Source organism: Leuciscus leuciscus (genome assembly GCF_965113295.1).
Source record: "Leuciscus leuciscus genome assembly, chromosome: 9".
Taxonomy (NCBI): Eukaryota; Metazoa; Chordata; class Actinopteri; order Cypriniformes; family Leuciscidae; genus Leuciscus; species Leuciscus leuciscus.
Window position 1 is genome coordinate 26,503,881 of NC_138733.1, and position 21,964 is coordinate 26,525,844.

General features: G+C 37.9%; 2 protein-coding genes across 18 annotated transcripts in view; one reads left to right on the top strand and one right to left on the bottom strand.

The window, feature by feature from the left end:
• Positions 1 to 21,964, bottom strand: part of nbeab (neurobeachin b) — a 295,564-nt gene that overhangs the window by 61,916 nt on the left and 211,684 nt on the right. For 10 of the 17 annotated variants that reach the window (XM_082179446.1, XM_082179444.1, XM_082179443.1 and 7 more), the window contains 3 exons: positions 18,819 to 18,965; positions 18,208 to 18,240; positions 13,947 to 14,083 (listed from right to left, as the gene is read on the bottom strand). In XM_082179446.1, coding sequence (XP_082035572.1) covers positions 13,947 to 14,083; positions 18,208 to 18,240; positions 18,819 to 18,965 — 317 coding nt within the window. The remainder of the gene's footprint in view (positions 1 to 13,946; positions 14,084 to 18,207; positions 18,241 to 18,818; positions 18,966 to 21,964) is intronic. The other 7 variants (XM_082179438.1, XM_082179439.1, XM_082179453.1 and 4 more) reach the window with 1 other exon arrangement.
• On the top strand, positions 10,494 to 13,935 carry mab21l1 (mab-21-like 1). Its single transcript, XM_082179468.1, has one exon. The coding sequence runs from the start codon at positions 11,340 to 11,342 to the stop codon at positions 12,417 to 12,419; it is 1,080 nt and encodes a 359-aa protein (XP_082035594.1). The 5' UTR covers positions 10,494 to 11,339; the 3' UTR covers positions 12,420 to 13,935.

Below are 21,964 nucleotides of genomic sequence, written 5' to 3' on the forward strand. Positions count from 1 at the left end.
CCATTGTCAAACTCTGGATTGTATAGAAGAGGTTTCGAGATAACAGGCAAGTGTTTTTATAACTGTTGCATTTATGGTTTCTTGTCCACTACCAAGCTCTGCAGGGGACATGGAGCTAGAGCAGTTCAAAGCAGCATGGAAAGAGCATGAATAGTAATTGTACTTAACAGGATTGGAGAGGGTCCTGACAGTGGCTCTTGAGACGCAGGTCGTGTGGCGTTAAATGGCTGTCACCCACTCAAAGATCCACGACTTGGGAAAAGCCCCCGCTATTGGTGAGCACCGGAGCTCACATGCAATGTCAAGAACAGGGTCCCGGCAACTTCAGGCAACCTGAAATATGTTGTTCATTAAGTCCTAAGGTCTTGGGTCCCTAAACTTCAGGACTTAAGGAATGCAGACTTAGGTTTCAACTAAATGTTATATAAATATGAAGCAAGGACATCTACTATAGGACAATATAAGTGAGAGATTGGTTGTTCTTTTGCCCCAGACTATAAGCTATAATGAGACCTCAAGGGGAATCTGCCTATTAAAACAGCAGGTATCTAACACCTGACCAGAAAAATGATATTGACCGTAGCCCTTTCAAAACATCCATACAAACAATATATAGCTATAGAGCTTTTGCACTCAAACTCCTAGCCTGCAAATTGCCCTTCAATACAAGGAGAATGACAATTTGGGGGACATAGAAGACATCAGTTTACTATAGACTAATCTTGCCCTTAAGAAAACATTTTTTAATAAAAAATAAATGATATAATAATAACAACAATAATAAAATCAGTATTTGCTTTATGACATATTTTTCCAATAAAGGATGTTTCTGAATGTCTCCAAAGGGAAGTTTTGTCAGACTTGGGCTCACTTTTTGGTGATGTATTATATAAACACCCACAATACTAGCATGAAGCCCCCTTAATATGGTCCTTATCAAACCTCTAATTGGATTGCCAGTGCTTGGAAGGAAAGATTCTGGGCCTTTTGCCTTTTATCCTTTTGTATTCCTATCAGCCACAAAATACCAAAACAATTGGATTGGGATCAAATGGACTGAGAGCTTTTTTGTTCCCCCAAACACAACAGGTTGACTAAAATCAGACCGGGCAAAAGCCTCAGCCCTCCGTTCGAAGGATGGGGAAATTTGAATTTCACAGGGTCTAAGTGACGTATCGAAACAAAGCTCCACACTGGCCATTGTTTGGCCTTTTACCAGTCAAGTCTTAAAACAGCAACATGGTGCGCCATTCAAACCAGAACTCCGGTTCAGACTTCGAATGACATTTTAGAAAGAACAGTCCTGAATATAACCCTTCAACTTTACTGGATACATTATGAACGACTAGAGGAATGAGCCATCGCACCTTGGTCACGTCCTGTGTGCTCGAGGAGTATCCCCTCATCTATTCAAATGCCAAAATAAACCCTCCCCTAGCACCAACATCAATCACGTTAATTACGCCAAACACCATAATAACAATAATTACAATAATATCTCATTAAGAAGGAGAGAGTGAATGACAGAGGAGAATTAATAGCAGGCAGGTGTACAACACGCTGCAATTATGGAGCCTGAAATTAGTTCATCGCCCAAAGGCAAACTGAGAAGAAAGAAAGAGACTCAGAGAGAGTGAGATGGAGAGAGGGAGGGAGGGGAGGTGGAGAGGAAGTGGGAGTGAAGTTTCACAAGCCAAAAAGTATTAAATAAAAAGAGAATTGCAAATAAGCAAATAAAATGTCTTAAATGTGTAAATTAGGGGGAATAAAAAAAAGGAAAAGGAGAGGAGGGGGAAGGAAAAGCAGCTTTTCCTGGCAGAGTTGTGGGCACGGATGAAAGGGGAGCGGCCCACCGTGATCAAGGGATCCACAGAGCTCTGCGGCAGCCATCAAGCCTGCACCTCTGCCGTCGACTGGCAGCGCATCCTTCTCCTGCCAATCATTCATTACGCCAAGCCGGAGTCGTAGAGGAAGCGCCTCCATGCCTTGACCTATCATATTACAGCTTCTGTAAACGGCTAATCCTCGTTCGTCAGATGGTGTCAACACCTCCGCCTGTTTTTGCACGCTCTCACTCCCGCCAACAGACAAATTGACACAATAATAAAATAATTTGAATTTCAGCATAGTGTAGTGCAAAAGTCAGAGCATTTATTGTATATTGCCCATGTATGTTTGAGTGTATATATATATATATATATATATATATATTACATATAACACACACACACACAAGGGTGCATTAAATATACACACACATCCTTGCTGAAAAAAACTATTATTTCTTTCAAAAAAATCTTACTGACCATGATATATTTGAAAAAAATAAATTTTTATTTAATAAATAAATATATTATTTTTTATTTTTGTTTCAGCAAGATGCATTCAATTGATCAAAAGTGACAGTAAAGACAATTATAATTTAACAAAAAAATTGTTTTTCAAACAAATGTTGTTCTTTTGAACCTGAAATTACAGTTTCTACAAAAATATTAAGCAGTTTCAACATATTTTTATGTCACAATATCACTATTTTTTAGCCTCTTATCTAGCTTCTTGCTTTGAAAACACAGTGGAAAATATAATAAAAGATGATAGTATTCAATAAAGTTACATTTATTATTAATCATTATTATTGTAATTAAATTTTACTGTTAATTGAACTTTGGTGTCTTTTATCATTGGCAACTGCAACTGTTTTAAAAGCAATAAGCCCATATATACATATATTAGCACATTTTTACTTGATTTATCAATTTATAAAAATCTGAATATAAAACGCCGGGCTGCTGAATGTTTTATGGTAAGAGAGCACGTGGTCATCAGGATGGCTCTTTTAGCCTGAGGGCTGTTCCAGCGTGCAGTGAGAGCCCTCGAGGCAGGAAGCGGCATGTCAGCTCTTCCCTCTGCCCTCTCCAGGAGTTTCGGCAGGAGCTGAAACACACCTACTGAATTTTGATTATGGAAGCCAGCTACCTCAACCACTACATTAATGAGGCCGGTCGAGAGCTGGAACCCCAAAAATACAACAAAACACTAGAACAGGAGGCCACTATTACATGTATTAAGCTTTTGAGTCTGTGATCTTTATGTGTGACAGTGATTCAGATGGAAAAAAAGCTAAATAGCATTAGCAACAAATGCTAAAATGCTTGCAAAAGTGCTTAAGTTTCGCAATCAACATATAAACTTAAAATACTAGAAATGTGCTAAAGTTATCCTCTGAGTCTGAGGATTAAACAACAAATCTGCCGCTTTGAATCTGTTGTAGGCTACAGCAAAAAATGTAAATAACGGATGCTAGCTTTGTTTAAAAGAGGCTAACCGATTAATTGGTTGGTAATTTTGTCATGGCCTGTTCTTAGAAGCACCACAGACCATAAAATGAGCTGCCTAATTCATTTGGCCCTAAAATCAGACTTTCACATAAAGCAGAGGTAAGGATATCAATCATTTTAACCTTCACCGAGGCTACATGTCAGCGTCACAAAACAGCTCATGTGGTGTTAATGAGCGTGTAATATAAAACACCAGCCACTAGCTCCATATGTCGCAGCATTATGGAAAACAGAGTCTTGCTTCTGTTACCAGAGAGATTTGAAGAGTTTTAGTCTGACATAGGCTACTCAAATTTAATATAGTAGTTTCTTAATAGTATCGAAGATAGGATTCAGATCAAAACTGCAACAAACTTTCTGCCTAATTCTACAAAAATTGGGTAAGTCTTAAACCCTGATCTCCATAAAAGAACATCAAAATCAGGTCCAGCCAGTCCGCTCTACATTTCACATTGTCAATTACGTGTCACTGTGGAGGGATTCTCTGTATAAGTCAGCAGGCGGAAACGAGGCGGGGGCTCATCCACGTTATTAATGGAAATGATATACGTCAATATGGCCGTGTCGCCTCCCACGTGTCAGCCTGTCGTCTTACACAAAGGAACTGGCAACTTATGAACTGCCTGCGCCGCTACGTCGAGTCCATAAAACAACTGGCCCCGGTCACCAGGGAGCCCCCCTCGGTCCCGCCCCCTCCCTTGAACAGAAACCGCCCCCCTCACAACAGATGACACAGATGGGGAGAGGGCAAACAAAAAAGGGGGCTTCCTTTGTAGCAAGGGAACCTTTTCAAAAAGCCATTCATGCAACAAATTGGGGAAAGCTGGACCTCAGTGCATCACTATAGGTTCTTGCTTTTTCAATGGCTAATCTATAAGTGCAGACACATTTATGAGTTTCTTTGTGATAGCGATTTAGGAGCAATAAAATATGAAGCCTAAAGTTCAAACGATTTGGGTATTTTTAGCATTTTGTTTTGGCAGCAACTCTACATTAGAAGTTTAGGTCACACATGCATTGAAATGCTATTGTTGAAAGATTAAAAATGTAATTTAAATGTCTGTCGTACCAAGTTCTGCACTGATTTATCTAATGGATTTGACTTTTCTCATACTTTAAAGCATAAAAAAAAAAAAAAAAAACTCCCCCTCTTGAAAGCTCTATCTAGTCTTTACCGCTTCATGAGACGTTTCGCTAGAAAGCACCTGTCTTACTTTGCAGTTTGCTCACTTTCTTTCGGTTTATTCTCGCTCTCCTGCGGCGGCTTCTTCCCCCCTTCTACCTTTTCTCCTCCCTTTTTGCAATCTGCATAGAGAGACATTTGTCATCATTAGCCCAGCTCTGACAGTTGGCACCCAGCACCTCAGATCTCAAGGACTGGCAATTATGAAGCCTTCATCCCTTATTTGGGTTACATGGCCTAATTTCATCATGGGCTTCAACCACCAGCATTTCATTACTCGAGCCCCCCAACCTGGGAAAAAAAAATGCAGTCTTTTTCTCTCTTTTTCTTTCTCTTTGTTTTCACCCTCCAGAACCGGCTGTCGAGCGCACGTGCTTCTTGGAATAGGGCGGTATAATTAATTTGAAATGCATCAAGGCATTGTCCTCACCGGGGCTGTTGAGAGGATGTTCTGCTTGAGTATCATCGGGTCAGTGAGCGAATGATTACGGACTCAACCTCTAAACATGGGATGTCTCCAAGACATTAAGATTAATCACAGGGAGCTGAAGAGGTTGGTGTCTTGTGACGGCCGCTTGTTAAAGGTGTTTTACCGAGCTTAGGGTTTGTGTACGGCACTTGAAAACAAACAGATGAAAACAAATGGATCTGCTTACTGAATACAAAATGAAACTGATGCTTCACAGGAAACTTTCAAAAGTTTGAACAGTTAATAGAAATGTAAACCCATGAATGTTTCGCCAATCATTATTACATATTCAGGTCTTCAGCGACCCGGACCTGTATCTAACACGGATGGATCTCTACCTGTCTCAATAATATAAAACTCTCCTGATGTTGGAGTAACAATTAAAGAGGAATAAAATAAAGCACACTTTTGGGGCTTGGAAGGGTTCAGTTTAAGCAGATGTTTTATACAATCACTGTCCTCATTTCCCAGAACATTCAGCATCTGGCTCATATTCGCGATCTCAAACTTATTCTCAAAACTATCATTTTCAACATCTTCAAAATCAATATTTTGATCGCTGACAGCTTCTTCACCAGATCCAGCATCAAGTGACAGTGACACTAATATCTGATTGTGTTCAGTACTTGCTCTGCAGTAAATCGCTGAGCCATTTCAAGTTTTGCTGATGATATTTCCAATTCTTTTGTTTTCTGCCTGCGGTAACTGTGAGTGAAACGTCACTTCTTCATTGTGTCTCAGACATTGCCACCTTGTGGAATAAAGGTGAATTGCACTTATTCAGTGAGGAATACTAAGAAGGTTGATGTCTAACTTTAAAAAATGAATGAGGAGGAGGGTAGTGAATGACGTCCCGGGTCACTAAAGACCCATGCTTTTAAGGGTTAAAGAGATAGTTCATTCAAAAATGAAAATTCTGTCATCATTTACTCACCCTCATGTCATTACAAACCTGCACAATTTTTTTTTCCGTTTTGTCTATACAATGAAAATCAGTGGGGTTCAAAACAACATTGGACCCAAAACAACATGGGACCCCCAACGACTTTGAGGGAAAACAAATTTTTCTTCTTTTGTTTTCCACATAAATTCATACAGGTTTGGAATGACATGGGAGTAAATTACATAATTTGACAAAATTTGGGGGTGAAATCTCTATAATTTGCCATACATACTGTATGCGGAATGTGTGATTTTGTGCATGCACTTATAAGTGAACACACCTCAAAAACTGTGTAAGATTTCAGATTAAAGGATATTTAAATCAAAAGGTCCTTTTTTGAATAAACTAATGAAATCAGTGCTAAATCTATGCAAATAAATTCACGCCATTAATCAGAGAAGCTGACAAGCAACAATGCATATTGCTGTTGGGGGGGTGTGTAAGGAAGGGTGATGGCAAGGCTCAAAAAAACTGATTAATTTTCCAATGTTCCTCTCTCTCCCTTGCATTTGGGAGTTACTGTTTATGTTTAGCCTATTTAGTCCGCTATACCAAAAAAAATTACATTTTACAGAGAGGATTTTGTCCTCTTCTCCCAAACTCCCCCCCCAGGAGGAGGCTTCTAATACAGCATGAAAAATAAAACAAATGGAGGGAGAGCATTCAAAGCATGAGAGGTAGGGGGCTGACAGCCGATAGGCAAGGGAAAATTAACTGGGAGCCCTGCAGTGTGGCCATATTGCCTGGAATAACTGAATTCGCTTCGGAAGAAAACTCAATGACAATTTTTATATCCATTTGCAGGAAGCTGAAAGGGATATGTCATAATAAGTGTCCATCTTGTATAATGCAATCCCCACCAGTACCAAGCTCCACGCTAATATTGCTTGTCTTAAATGGCAGGGCCTTTAATATGATTTATATTTGACTTCTCCAATCCATTAAGTGCACTCGATAATCTGTGCTTTGACCTAGCGACGCCTTTTGGCTCAGATCCAGTTTTGATATTCTTTTTTTTTTTTTTTTTTCGCTGTCGCAAAATGATGATGGGATCAGTGTAAAGAACTGTCCATGAATGATGATGAAATAAAGCTGAGCTGACCTCCTTTTGTCACTGAATAATAGGATTATTAATATTAGTGTGAAGAAGTGACTATTAACTTCAATTAAGACTCTCTTAAGCTCTTGATATATTCAAATCTGTGAATAACTCTCCTGGTACTATTAATATTGGCATTCAATGTTCTAGCCACATAAGAAGTGCTATCTAATGTTGTCCCGTGATGTCGTTCTTTTAAATTAGTATGCTGGATTATTAATGCAGGATTATAATTAAATGCACTGCATGATGCAAAGACGGCAGCACTGTCTGCAATGGAAGAAAAAGTCTTTTTTTTTTCTTTTTTTTTTTCTTATACATCAAGAGAAGCAATCAAAGAAACAGGAAAACAAATGTTAAATGTCAAATTTAAATTAAATTAATACAATAAAAAAAATACATTTTTTTTTTAAGTATTACATTTATATTATAGATAAAATAATAATAAAAACATATTTATCCAAGTGATTTCAATCAATTAATCAAAGGTTAAAGTACTTGCATATAAAATAAATATACTGACACTACACAATCTATTTTAATGTACCTTTAAAAACATAATACTGATATAATCCATTACAACACCCATTTATTCATATCTATAAACTACACAATTTACCTTCTAGCCGATTGCGGTTTTGAAAATTTAAATGGTGACTAAAAACCTGCAAGACCTTAACCTAAATCATCAATGTGTTTAAAAACAACACTATTCAGTTAAACATGGTAATGTAGGGCCATTCTGACATGGAGAATCACTCCTCAGAACAAGACTGGAGGGAGAAAGAAAAATGAAGAAGTCATTGGCGAGGAAACTCCAGAACAAAGAGGCCTTCAACGAGCTAAACGTTTCCTGGGTCATATGCTCGTCCAAAAAGGGGCGGAAGCCGGAGTCATTGTATTGATTTACACAATCCGGCATCCTATTCGCTGGGTCAGAAATAGCACCCGTACTGTTGTCACACCCTCATATATCACAGCGAAGCCTGTGGATAGTGCGTTATGGTCACAAAGACACACAGATTGCAATGTTGCAGAGACGCGGTGTGCGTGAGAGGAGAGGGGGTCTGAGGTCAAGGGGGTTTTGAAGTGCCTTCAGGTCACACTTAACAGAGCGCTTGAGTCAAGTATACAGTATTGAATGGTTTTGTATTTAAATTATTTAAGATGCAGCATAAAAGATTCCAAACTAACTGAACAGCTCTCGTTAATTTTTATAAGTGTGTTTATAAAATCTAACACTTATTGAACTTGATCCTGAATATTTATGTAGCCCATTGTAGTATTAAACGCTGCAATGAAAATACTGATAAACAACCATTTGAGTTCTGTTTCATAAATGCTTTATGTGTATATGTGTTTGAAATAGGCAAATTTTCAATATGGAATGTGAGAGTCGAGGACTAAACGGTGCTAACAGATGAACATTGCTAATCTGAGATGAAATTAAATCTGATACTATAACACTGTACTACTGTTTACTGTAACTCACAAACAAACAATAGACAAGCAACTGATTCAGACATACAAAAGCAGTGCTGAACACATCAGAGCATAGACCAGTGAAGGGAGGGAGACCGTCTGATCCGATACGGTTGGGTGCCTGCCATGTAATGTGTGTGCATGAGAGAGAGAGAGAGAGAGAGAGAGAGAGAGAGAGAGAGAGAGAGAGAGAGAGAGAGAGGGGTGGTTGAGGTGGAAAGCAGGGTTAAACAGAGAGCACCAAAGATTTTCTGAGAGTAACAAGGTGTCAGTAAAAAAAAGTATTTTGCAATCCTCCCATTTGTCAAACAACCCTAATATATACCTAAAAATAAAAAATACAAATAAATCATGTCACCTAATGCATACAGTAGTCCAGAATGAAATTCATATATCAGATGAATCGATTGATCAGATAAAGTCTTCTGGGCACAAGGATAGGCTACATTCTTCTTAGAAAATAAATAAATAAATAAAATGTTTGATTTTAATAAAGTGCCATATACCTGCCAAAGGCCCAAACAGCATTCACCTTGCTTTCAGTTCATGACAGAGGCAAAGGGGAACTCTGATAAGTGTGATCGTTGCCTGTAAACTGCAGAGCTCTATTAATTATGGTTGGCAAAATCCTCCAGACATAAGGTGCCAAGCAGACTACAGTGAGGGCTGGAGCCAACCGACCCTGATGCCTCAGCAGTGACCTGTAACAATCTGCTCTGTGTACTGAAACAGACTTGCATATATGACATACATCTACAACATGTAGCCTATCACATTTATTCAAATATATGTTCAAACAGGTCTCCTAATTTAAAAAAAAAAAAAAAAAAAGAGAAAAGCATTTTTACTCATAATCAGTGATGCATCATGATTGGATTTGGAAAGGGCACGATGAATCTTGCCTTGTTCTCGTTTTTCTCCATTAGATTTCAGATATAATATCGCGAGAAAAGTGCTTGTGTATTTCGCGCAATATTAGGCAACTTAAATCACACGCAACCACGATATCTAGAAAATATCTTGTCACACACACACAAAAAAGTTTATCTCATATCGTTAAAATATTTCCTGACGTTTGTACAATTCAATTATTGAACGTTTAATCTGCAGAGACAAAAAAAAAAAAAAAAAAAAAAAAAAAAAAGGATGGGAATAAAAGGTTAAAATGAAGAAAATACGTGAACGTTATATAAAAGCTTGAGGTTGTAATAGCCTATAACGATCCAAAAAGATTGAATTAAAACGGACCGTGACTACTGATTTGACTGAACTAGAAACGAAAAAAAGTAGGCTATAAGCTACGACACTATAGCCTATTCAGGCTTCTATTTTTCTATCCCTGGAAGAAATACAGAACTAGTTTTAATTAAAATCATTAAAGAACTGTCGTGAAAGACGAATTAAAAAGACGCTTTTCCTATTAGCCTAAATTTGCTACACCACTGCGGAATGCTTAAAGCAAAAAAGCAAAACTTTAAACAATATATTTTTTTTATATAATCAATTGAAATTAAAATAACTAATTATACACAAATGCGAGACGTTTTAAATGTGCTATGTTAAGGAGAACACATTAACGAAATGTTATTTAAGTCCTTATAAAGGCCTTTATATTCACGTCATCTACAATGAACTCCACAAAAAACTAAACCTAATCGTTTTTATATTTTACACTAAGCAAGTAAAAAGGCGACACCACGACTATAAATGCTCTATTTGCTGTTTGGATTAATGTTCTAAGTATTTAAAATAAAACAAAAGATTCCGGCTTTTGGTACAGAGACACGAAATCGTTAACCGTTATCGCCATTACCACATGTACACAGCAACATATTAAAAAGAATATTTATATTATTCAAAACGAATTTTAAATAACATGCATAAAGCGAGAGAGAGAGAGATAACGCATTGTAGCAATACATGCAGTCATTTAAACACTTCAAATATCATCATGTGAAACAATTCTGCAACACCAAAAGAAAAATCGAATTAACAGATCAATTAAAAACGTTGTCAAATTACACACATCTCTTCAGTGAAAATTGAAATTACTAACAAATCTATATTTTCGACAAATTGTAGGCTAATCGAGATAATGAAAATGGAAACTTAAAATGAGTGATACGGTCTAAATATTCTATTAACAGAAATATGAAATTACAGGATTTCTGGTAGAAAAATAAATAATAACGGACTAATAGACGTAGTCTGTATCTAACAAGAAGAGCAGGAAAATCCATATATCACGAATAAACCTGTATCTTCTCCCTCCAACGTGTAGGTGTGTTTCCACCAGACGATTTGGTTGTGTATAAAAGCGGAGGATTAATTTGTCGTCAATAAACTGAAGGCAGTGACGACTCGGGCCGTGATTGGACGAGCTCCTCTCAAACCCTCCCTTTATAATTTCACAGGAGTGAGTTCGGAGTCTTAAACAAACCAACAACGCTTGGACACACACTTAAGAGCACCCTGCACTTTCCAACCTCTATTTCAAACAGAGAAAAGACACCGCAAGTGGATTCAAGAGGTTTGCTGAACTACTGATCCGTGCGTATGGACTTTTAATTGCTGAACTAGACCAAGGGGTTTGACTTTTTTTTGGTCGCAATTGAAAACAGAAGCTGATGATTTAACTGGCAGACTTTGTTCATGTGCTCCACGCACAAATAAAAAAAAAAGGTATTTTTTTATTTATTTCAAAATCCCTTTTTCCCTCTAAATAGTCTACTTCTTCTCTAAAATTGGCTCCTGTACAAACAGCCGCGTTGGATCCCTCGGGTTACTGCGAGACTCCGGTGTACAACCCGGATCTCTGTCCAAATATGATCGCCGCCCAGGCCAAGCTGGTGTATCATCTCAATAAATACTACAATGAGAAATGCCAGTCTCGGAAAGCGGCTATCTCCAAGACCATCCGGGAGGTGTGCAAGGTGGTCTCGGATGTCCTGAAGGAGGTGGAGGTCCAGGAGCCCCGCTTTATCAGCTCCTTAAACGAAATGGATAACCGTTTCGAGGGGCTCGAGGTCATCTCCCCTACTGAATTCGAGGTGGTCCTCTATCTGAACCAGATGGGGGTCTTCAACTTCGTGGACGACGGCTCTCTGCCGGGCTGCGCCGTGCTCAAGCTAAGCGACGGGCGGAAGAGAAGCATGTCCCTCTGGGTCGAGTTCATCACGGCTTCGGGATACCTGTCCGCGCGCAAGATCCGCTCCAGGTTCCAGACGCTCGTGGCGCAGGCGGTGGATAAGTGCAGCTATAGGGACGTGGTTAAAATGGTCGCGGACACCAGCGAGGTGAAATTACGCATCAGAGACAGATATGTGGTTCAGATCACCCCCGCGTTCAAGTGCACCGGCATCTGGCCGCGAAGCGCTGCCCACTGGCCGCTGCCGCACATCCCGTGGCCTGGCCCGAACAGGGTGGCAGAAGTCAAAGCCGAGGGGTTCAATCTCTTATCGAAGGAGTGTTACTCGTTGAACGGGAAGCAGAGCTCGGCGGAGAGTGATGCCTGGGTGTTGCAGTTCGCCGAAGCGGAGAACCGACTGCTCCTGGGAGGGTGCAGGAAGAAATGCCTGTCGCTGCTCAAGACGCTGCGCGACCGGCACCTTGAGCTACCCGGGCAGCCTCTCAACAACTACCACATGAAAACTCTTGTGTCTTACGAGTGCGAGAAACACCCGCGCGAGTCGGACTGGGACGAGAACTGCCTCGGGGATCGACTGAACGGGATTTTATTGCAGCTCATTTCGTGTTTGCAGTGCAGGAGATGCCCCCATTATTTTCTGCCAAACCTAGACCTTTTCCAAGGGAAGCCACATTCGGGCCTTGAAAACGCTGCCAAACAGACTTGGCGACTGGCTAGAGAAATTCTAACCAACCCTAAAAGCCTGGAGAAACTCTGAGGTAAAAATAAAACAAATAAACGGCATGTTTATGAATAGAAGGCCTGACTGATCAAAGTTCTGAGGCCTAGACGCTAATCAGGAACTCTTCCACAAAATGGTCACTGTTGTTTTTGTTGTAAAAAAAAATATTTTAGAGAGCTCCGTTTAAAAATACTTCACATGACACGAATGTGTCATAAGGAGGGAGCAAATTGTATCAACAATCAAAATGAATATAGTTACCTGTCAGTATTACTGTTTCTTTCTTTTCTTTTTACGAACCCTGCCCAACAACACATTTTACCTAAAAGCTTTCGAAACAAAGCTGTACGTGACAGAGAACCTGTACATTTTATACTGTAAATAGACACATTTGTAGATTGTGAATCCGGTGGTCTGCAGTTGTGATTGTTGTTCTGTGACACGTTAATAGAAGTATAATTTCACATGTTTTAACATTCGCCTGGATTATTTCTGAAGAGAGAACGAAGAAAAACATGCATCCACAATTTAATCTATTGTCAATGGCAAATTTCTAAAGTTTACATTTTGATGGTACTATTTCTTAAACATTCCATTCGCATACTTGAATTCTTATTTAAAGTATATTCGACCATTTTTGTTTGTACCTTGCTTACATGATAAAAGGCTGAAATTGAGAATATATATATGAAAAAAATATACCTGAAAATAATGCACTTGAAATACACTGGAATATAACATTTTGTGATTTGATTTTTTTTTCTTTTTTTATATCTGTCTCTGAGTTTATTTAAAGATTTAATAAAAGCAAATTAATATTTGTGTCCAAATAATGACTACATGCTACATAAATATTGCAGTGTAATACAGGCACGATTTTTTGGAGGATTTATAAGTCTCTTCGGCGTGAAAATTAGGCTACACGATGTAGCCTGATTTTTACAAAATAAAAAAGCGGAATACACAAAACAGGAAAATAAGAAAATGTCTTCATGTGAACAGTGGCTGTTGAGAGAAGGACACAGATGAACTGAAATATGGATTGCACAGACAGGTCAGAAATGTGTGGCTTAACGATATAATTCTCTCATGACAGTTCTGCACATCTGAATTGCACCCCTTCATTTAGAAATGTTCAAATTGTTTTTATTTTTCAACCTAAAATTTGTTCATTATATTTCTTTCACTCAATGTTATTCCGTGTTATTCATGACAAAACTGAAGATTGCCGATTCGCGCAATTATGAGTTTTAAACGCATAAGTCTTGGTAAATTTTACAGAGGCTGTTGTACATGAACTATCACTTTAAATGACATTTTACCATGCACGTCAAGAAAAAAAAGAAAAGGAAAAAAAAAACACAAAAAAAGGGACATTCAAAGCATGGGCCTCGATTCAGAAAGACATGCCTATATTTTTTACGTTATTGAATTGACGGTTTTTATAAAGTGCTGAAATTATTAAACACTTTATAGTATTTGATTTTGTTCCATGTCATTAGGAGTGCAATTCTGCTTGGTATTTGTGCACAGTTACAAATGCGCAATAGAAATTCAACCTACTTTGCCATCAATGCGTCTGAAGGCTGGGTCCTCTTCGTCCACTTCAAAATAGATTTCCGTGGTTGTGATAGAGAGAGTCCCACGGGCTTCGGTGGCCGGGGCAATAAGCTGGGCCGGGGTGCTCAAGACAACAGGGCCTATAACAAGGAGATATATTTTTATTTTTCACAGGGGAAATTACCCAGGATATGTATCGCCAGTCAGTCATCAACAAGCGATACGCAGGCCTAATCCAAGTTAGTAACTGATAGTTATCGCTGCACAACCATTTATTCTAAACAATTTCTGCCATCTCTTCAGAATGAGTTTGAAATATTTTTTCCCATTCCTGCCTTTTCGAATAAGGTTTTGTAGACTTTGACGAGGTCTATCGATGTTCATCATGCATGTCGTGCGAAAAAATAAATGGTAGGGCCTATGTAGGCTATTCAAAATAATATCGATATAGGCCTACACCAAAAATAATTGTTTTAGAAAAAAGGGGAAAATATCCTACATTTGAATTGTTGAAGAGAATCGTTGCAGCAATTTACACGATTAGACTTCCAAATTGAGGCATTGGCCATATATGGCATTATATCAAGAAATAAAAGCGAATAGTTTAATAGGTGAGCGTTCTCGTGATACCCAACAGCAATCATTTCACAGTCACTTTCCTTCGTTATTTTGCGACAAAACAAATCCTATGTGAGTGATTTACGCATTTACGCGCTTCCTAATCGAATCAGTCGTTGTGATTCCATCTTGATTATATGAAACCTGTAAAATTGACCTTACAAACATTATTAAAATATTTACAGATGTTGTGATCCCGGTCAGATGACTATGATCTAATCCCAAGTGTGTGTGTGTGCGCGTGCTCGCTCTTTATTTTTCTCTTTGACCAGTCCTCTGTCTTTTATTAGGCTAGTTGTAGCAGCCCACGGGTCTGTCCTGGATGTGAGGAGAGGCTCTTGAAATTGGGATATTTATCGATCCCCTGAACTCCAAAGAGCCACTTTAACGTCTCATCAATCTTAATCTGCTCTCCTCGGCCAATTATGCTCGATACTGTTGCAAGATTACAAGTGGATTTGGGTTTCAATTCCCAGAGCTCTCCTTCACTGCTCTCCCTGACCGCTCGTAGAAACCCAAGCCACTCTGCCAGCGTTTGTACCAGCGAGAACATTCGCCATTTCACTTCCCAAATGTTACATTTGAAATGAATGAAAACAAGTATGATTAGGTTATACAGCACAACCGGACTTTAAAGCAAAAGCATATGACTAAAAATAAATAAGCGAAAAGTCTTCTGTATGGTTTAGCTATATACGACACGAAGATTTTACCTAAATGAAAAAATAAATACTGCTTTTTGGGTAGGTTTTTAGTGCCAATTAAATTTATGGTTGAAACCCATCTATTAATACCAACTCGAAAACAAGAAAATAGAAAATAAGCATTCATCTCTCTTTAGATAAATTATGTTGAACGAATAATAATAATTTTTTCTTTGTGATTGCAAATAATTTGAAAAGCTAATGTCGGTTCGTGTGTCCATTTAATCCTAATCAAGTCCACACGTTTAATAGAAAAAGAGGCTATACTGGGGACACTTGTGAATCTAGACACAATGCAGCATTAATCCAATGGGCAGAGGGGGTTAGATCTTAAGCCTCCCGGGACCTTTTTAAAAAAATGGGGATGAAGCAAAAAACTTTCGAATTACAGAATCAGAGCGATCAGGTTTCACGTGATCTCCTCTGCCGATTGGACTGGACCGTTTCTCGATTGTTGAAAATACACATGAACAACATTTAGGCCCATGTTTCTTACAAAGCCCAATTTTATAGCAGTATAATATAGACCTGCCTACTATACCATACTATACTATACTATACTATACTATACTATACTATACTATACTATACTATACTATACTATGCACCCAAATAATAATAATAATAATAATAATAATAATAATAGCTAATATCTGTTAAATCATTTGTAATTTTCCCTGTGAAGCCTATGGTGAATTTGTAGTGATGTAGTGTTGATTTGAGAGTAGCCTACTAGTGAGGATTATCAGATTATCATGTTGGAATGAAACAGGTGCAGTTGTACTCAGCAAATCTGAGCTGCATGAGGCCGGGCCGCGCGCGCTGTGTCCTGACGTCAGCTGCTAAACAGGCTGCCTCGCGCTATCGACTGTGATGTCACTGTGGCGAGACAAAGGCTTGCTGGGAAAACATGATTGTTTTCTCTATCTCTCTGTCACTTTCTACAGGGGCCTAATATGAATATAAAAATGAGAAACAAATATTCGTTTGATCAGAGTTCAACGTAGATAATTAAACATGAACTGATACAGAACATGAGATATATTATGGGTCAGATTAATATATATATACCTATATATATATATATATATATATATATATATATATATAGCCTATATATATATATATATATATATATATATATATATATTCTACATATTTAACAACTTGTAAAATGTATGAATCACAATTATAATCTAATTTAAAAATATATAATAATTACTCATTAAACAATTTTAATTATTTTAAAAACAGCTTCATACATTTAATTAAAATGTACAATTTGGTGTGAAAGGCAATGTGAATAAGTATGAGAAACAGAGAGTATGTGAAAGAAAAAAAAGAAAACAGTACCATATCTCTCTCACATCACACCTATTCTGATTAGTGTTGTGTGTAAATACAGTCATGACAGCTCCTGTACTCTGATTGGCTGCAGGCAAACAGAGCCCCTCCCACTGGCTGTGAGAAGGCTGTTGTTGATTGGCCTGTTGTTTACACTGCTCTCATTAGCACTAGCAATAGTGTGTAGGCCTACTCAAAATAGAAACAGCGCACACACACTGCATGCTGGCACAGATAGCACAGCTCCCCTTGTGGTGAAGATACACAATTCAGATAACAGAACTAAAACAAAACACCAAATATAGACAACATGCATAAATATACGTTTTTAAAATATTATGTTGAGCAGATAAAATTATTATCACTGAAAAGGTCACATCATAAACCTACTGCCATGAGTCATAATAATAAATACAAGCAATAAGAGCATTTTCATTGATGAAAAGCCTACTTGAAGTTGAACAATATTAAATGTTTATGCTGATTTTTTTCATATATTAGCTAAAAGTTGCCTTTAAAATAATCAGTGCTGAAAAGTACATCAAAAAATAAAAAATAATTAAGTGCTGGAAATACACAATCAGTGCATTTGATGCTTTATATTAGTTAGTATGATGGTGCTTATTTAAAATATCAGGAATTTATAAGCTGTGCCAGAATCTATGATTGATAGCATTCCAGTAAAATTACTTTGAACATAGATGGAAGAAAAAGAACAGCAGTAACACATCAGTCTGCATTCCTTTAAGGCGAATTGGCTGACATCAGTGGGAAAATGTTAGAGGTAATTGAGGCAATCCTAATTTAGATCTAATAATGTAATCTTACAGACTCAAAAAACAAAGTAGATTACTATAGAATGGCCCACAGAACTGCTCAAATAGTGTGAATGAGTTTTGACAGGTTGTGTGCTGGGAGCTTTAATATACAAAATCAGCTATGCATAGAGGACTGAGCATTACATAGAACACTTCAGATAGGTAAGAACATAAATAATACAAAAATAGATAAATTAGAGCATTGGCTTATTTCTACAGACGCATAAATATCTCACCGCTCATTTTTAACCTTCATTGACTAATGAAGGTCTGCGGAGCGAGTCGAGGCATTGATTATTCTGGGTATTATTAATAACATGTCTGTTGCACATTCAGAATACATATATCACATCTAACATCTTCCGACATAGAGCTGATACAAATTTACTATGTTAGCGTAGTACAACCAATACTGAGAGGACAACCAGTCAGTAGTAATTCTGTTATCATATTGCAGCATAATGGAAATTTAAGTGATTTTTTTATTAAATGATTCCGCTTTTTAAAAAAAAAATATGAGACCATTTTAGAACCACCTATGAAGGAAAAATCATCAGATTCATGATCTTTCAAAGATTAATCATAACATTTGATTTCATAACTGCCATTAACAGCAGTTGAAATGTTTGGAAAGGTATTCAGGTTGTAGCTATAAATAACTAACTCATCTATATTGATCTTGCTTCATATTTGATTTAATTCCAAAAGTAGTAAAAGTTTGTTAAAAGTAGTATTATTGGTTTTTGAAGGGTTAATCTCTCTTCAAATAGCCAAACCTGCCTCTGGAAATAAAAACCCGGGGACCGAAACTTGCTGTGAGAAGAAAAAAAAAAGAAAGAAGAGAAAGACATATTTAAAATAATGTTATACTATAGTCTTTAAAACATAAATAAATAAACATTCAGCATAAAAAAGTAACACTGTCCAGAGCAATACTTAACCCTACACACTGCCAGAAAAACATAAACACAGTCCTAAAGCAAAGTAACCACACTAACTACACTGGTCTGCATCTAGATTGACAAGCAAGATATATTTATATATCTGCTCTGTGTCGAATTCTGTCATTCTGCCAAAATGTCACGCTTAAGCTATATATAAATAAATACATGCTACCAAATGTTGAAATAATTCAGACATTATAGATGAAGTGCTCACGACAGGACCTCTCTGTACAGGTAGGCTAAACCTACAGCTACGTAGTCTCATTAATATAACAAATAGTGTTTAAAATGCTTTTTATTATTATTTAATGATTAATCCAAACCCATGTGACACATAGAACCTTTAATTGAAGGACTGAAGGAAAGTGCCATGTCAAGGAGCTGAAGTATGACTTCACTTAAAAACAGTCTCTGATTGCACTCTGTATTATGTATAGACCCACTCACCTGCCAAGTTGTCCACTTCTTTCTCCTGTAGTAGACTGACAGCGTCATCGTCCGCCTCGAGCATCAGCTCTGTCTCGGGGCTCTGGCTGACCACCGTCTGGCCTCGGAAGCCCTTCCTCCCTCTCAGTGCCTCGTCTTCCTCGGGGTCTGCAAGGACACAATAGCAGGCAATATCTGTACTTAAGCACATTTGAGAATCACAATACCTAAAAATGATACATGTACTGTCTATATATGTAGATTATAGGTGTGTTAAAAAAAAATATTGTGTGCATTCTTGGCAAGCTTCTTGTGTCTCTTAATGAATCTTAGAGATATTTGAGAGCACAGAAAATCAATAAGCCACAATGGATAAATAGAGTATGCTTGCCAAGCAATGTAGCAACTTGGTGCTTTATTTTCAACGCATTATATTTGGGACGTCTTGAATTTTCAGAATAATAAGACAAATACTGCAGATTTTGCTATGGGATTGCTATAGGATGCCAAATTATATCTGGCATGAGTATCTGCAATGATGTCAAATTGCGTAACACTTTTTAGTTCAAAATCTGGAAACACAGGTAAACCTTCACGTTTCACTCTATTGTTTTATAGACGCAGTTTAAAGTCACCATAAAAGCAAAATTGACTATTCTTATTTTTCATGTAATTTTGCAGTATTTATTATAAATGATTTATCCATGCACATATTTTTTTTTTTAGTCATGTGCCCTCGTAATCTTTAATCAAAATTACTTCCCCTCCCTCTTGCAGTGACGTCTCTTCTCTTCTCCGATGACGTGTTTACTGGCGCGAGGGCGGGACAACCTGTCACTCACATGAGATCGACCAATAGCAAACCACAATGATCCATCGATCCAATCAATCCCCAATGGACAAATTCAAGTCTCGCCCTAAATTTTTTCTTGTTCGAGAAGCCATTTTACTCAAATATGCATCAGAATAGTGATAAAAAAAAAGCCAAGTGCAACTTCCATTTCATGACTTTAAAGGCCCCGTTATACTCAAGGCGAAGTTAATTTTCGTTCTTTGCTTAGGGGCAAAAAGAAGTGTGTTCATGTTTTTACCCGTAGATGTTTGACCTTGACGGACTGAACAGAAGAAATGAACGATACGATTTCGGCAGCGGCTATTAACACTTAGTGTAATGTAAAAATAGTAGTATTTTCTTTGCAATAAGTGTAAATAGTAGTTAGATGCTATTTACACTTAAAAATAGTGGCAGATACTAATTGCACCTCAGTATTGTTGTACATTACACGGTATGCAATAATAACTAATAATAAATTATTATATTTATAAAAATTATGAAATAGATGCCGCCTTATTGGCACAATAGCCACCTATTAGGGATACCATAGGTACACCTACCTCTAACCCTAAACACTTTATTATTAAACACACGTTAGACACTTTATTTCCACTTTTCGAATATTTTCTTAATTTTTATTGAAAATAAATGCCTTTCTGATCTGATATGTGATGGGAAAAGGTAGTAGAACCAGTTCGGCAAAAGCTGGATTCGAACATGGGGCGATTTTCGCCAAAACTTTCCACTACGCGCCTTACCACTACACTATTGCTACTGTTGACAACAGCGTCTTCTGTAATTTTGTCTGGCCCAACCAGACGTCAGAGGGCAGAGTTAGAGTAAATAGCCTCTGCCTAAGATTTCCACATCAATAAAGGCGGAACCTCAGACCACACCTACCTATTACATAATCGCCACGAACCAATGGTAGTATAAAGGTGTTTAACAGCTGGAGCGAACTTTTCCGGAAAGTTCACTTTGGAAAGCCATTTCGAACTCCTGAAACGAACTTAGTTTTGGCCTGAATTGTTCGATACCAGTTGTTCTTCGATTTCACTTGAAGTCTATCGGAACCTTAAGACACTTTAATTCTCCCTTAAAGAGACTCACGATAAAGCACGTGCAGACCGTTATACACTTCGAGGCCCATTAGGCATAATGCAATCTGCTCTCTATATCCAGACAAGAACGAGATTGAACCGACAGTACAATTAAGCGACTGCGGACACCACCAAAGCTCATCACGCAGCCTTATCAAAAAGAAAAATAATACAAAAAGTGTGTAACCACTTTTGTATCGAACAAAATAAGATTCATTCATCAGCTTTAATTACTGAAGAAAAGAAAGAAAAATAGCAGTCAGGCCTGACACACATCACTGCACACTGGATTTGTCTTGTATAAGGTCAGATTTGCCTGAGACTCTAGAACAGAGAGATTCTGTAGGGAAAAAAAGGAAATAAGAAACGCTTATCAGAAATAGAAAGTGGCTGACACTCTTTTGACATGTTTCTTTTCAGTGCAGTGTTTAAAATGTTCCCTACCGTCCCGTGGGGTTCATGTACCTTGTCTCAAAGCGGTCACGTTCGAATGTTGTCAACACCACTACACAGATGAAGAAAGAAAAAGAGAAGGAGAGAGAGGAAAAAAATAATACAGCGGGCTTCCTGCTCAGTCTCATATCTCAAGAGCTTTCATCAGAGCCAAGGAAGAAGTGGGACCGCTTTTCGGAAATAGGGAGCGTGTAACATTTAGAGGCACAGAGCCAGCGAGCGGTCATGGATCAAAGCAGACGGAGGGAAACTTAAGACCGTAATTCTGTAAACCGTCATTACGCCTGCATTAAAGCAGGGAGAGCTGATGGGGCTGAGCTTCAGTCTTGACTGGCAAGATAAAGCTTAGGACCTCAGTGGAACGCAGACAAAATAAACCAGGCGGGTTTTGACAAGAAAATTATCCTGGGCAAATGGAGAGAGTTTGGGAGAAAAAAAAATAAAAAATTTAGCTTTAGGATGTTTTACACAAAAACAAGGCCACAAAAAGGAAAACAAACAAAATCTGTACATATATAAAGTCCCAGCAGACCTGGTCAATGCATTTCGGCATTTGTTGATAACTTGTAGAAGTTTCTAGTTCTGGTAGCCCCATTGGCGCTAATATATCATTGCATGTTGACACTGAATCAGTTTTATGTCACTAATAATGAACATTCTGGTGGGAAAAATGTTGTATAATAATTGCACCACTGCGTATAGCATCACATTAAAGGTTGACGTTAATCAGCGTATGCTCTTTATTGGCATCAATCTATGCCAGCAGCACAAACATCATA

Excerpts from the sequence above, each read along its gene's own strand:
- mab21l1 (XM_082179468.1), top strand. The coding sequence starts at position 11,340 with ATGATCGCCGCCCAGGCCAAGCTGGTGTATCATCTCAATAAATACTAC.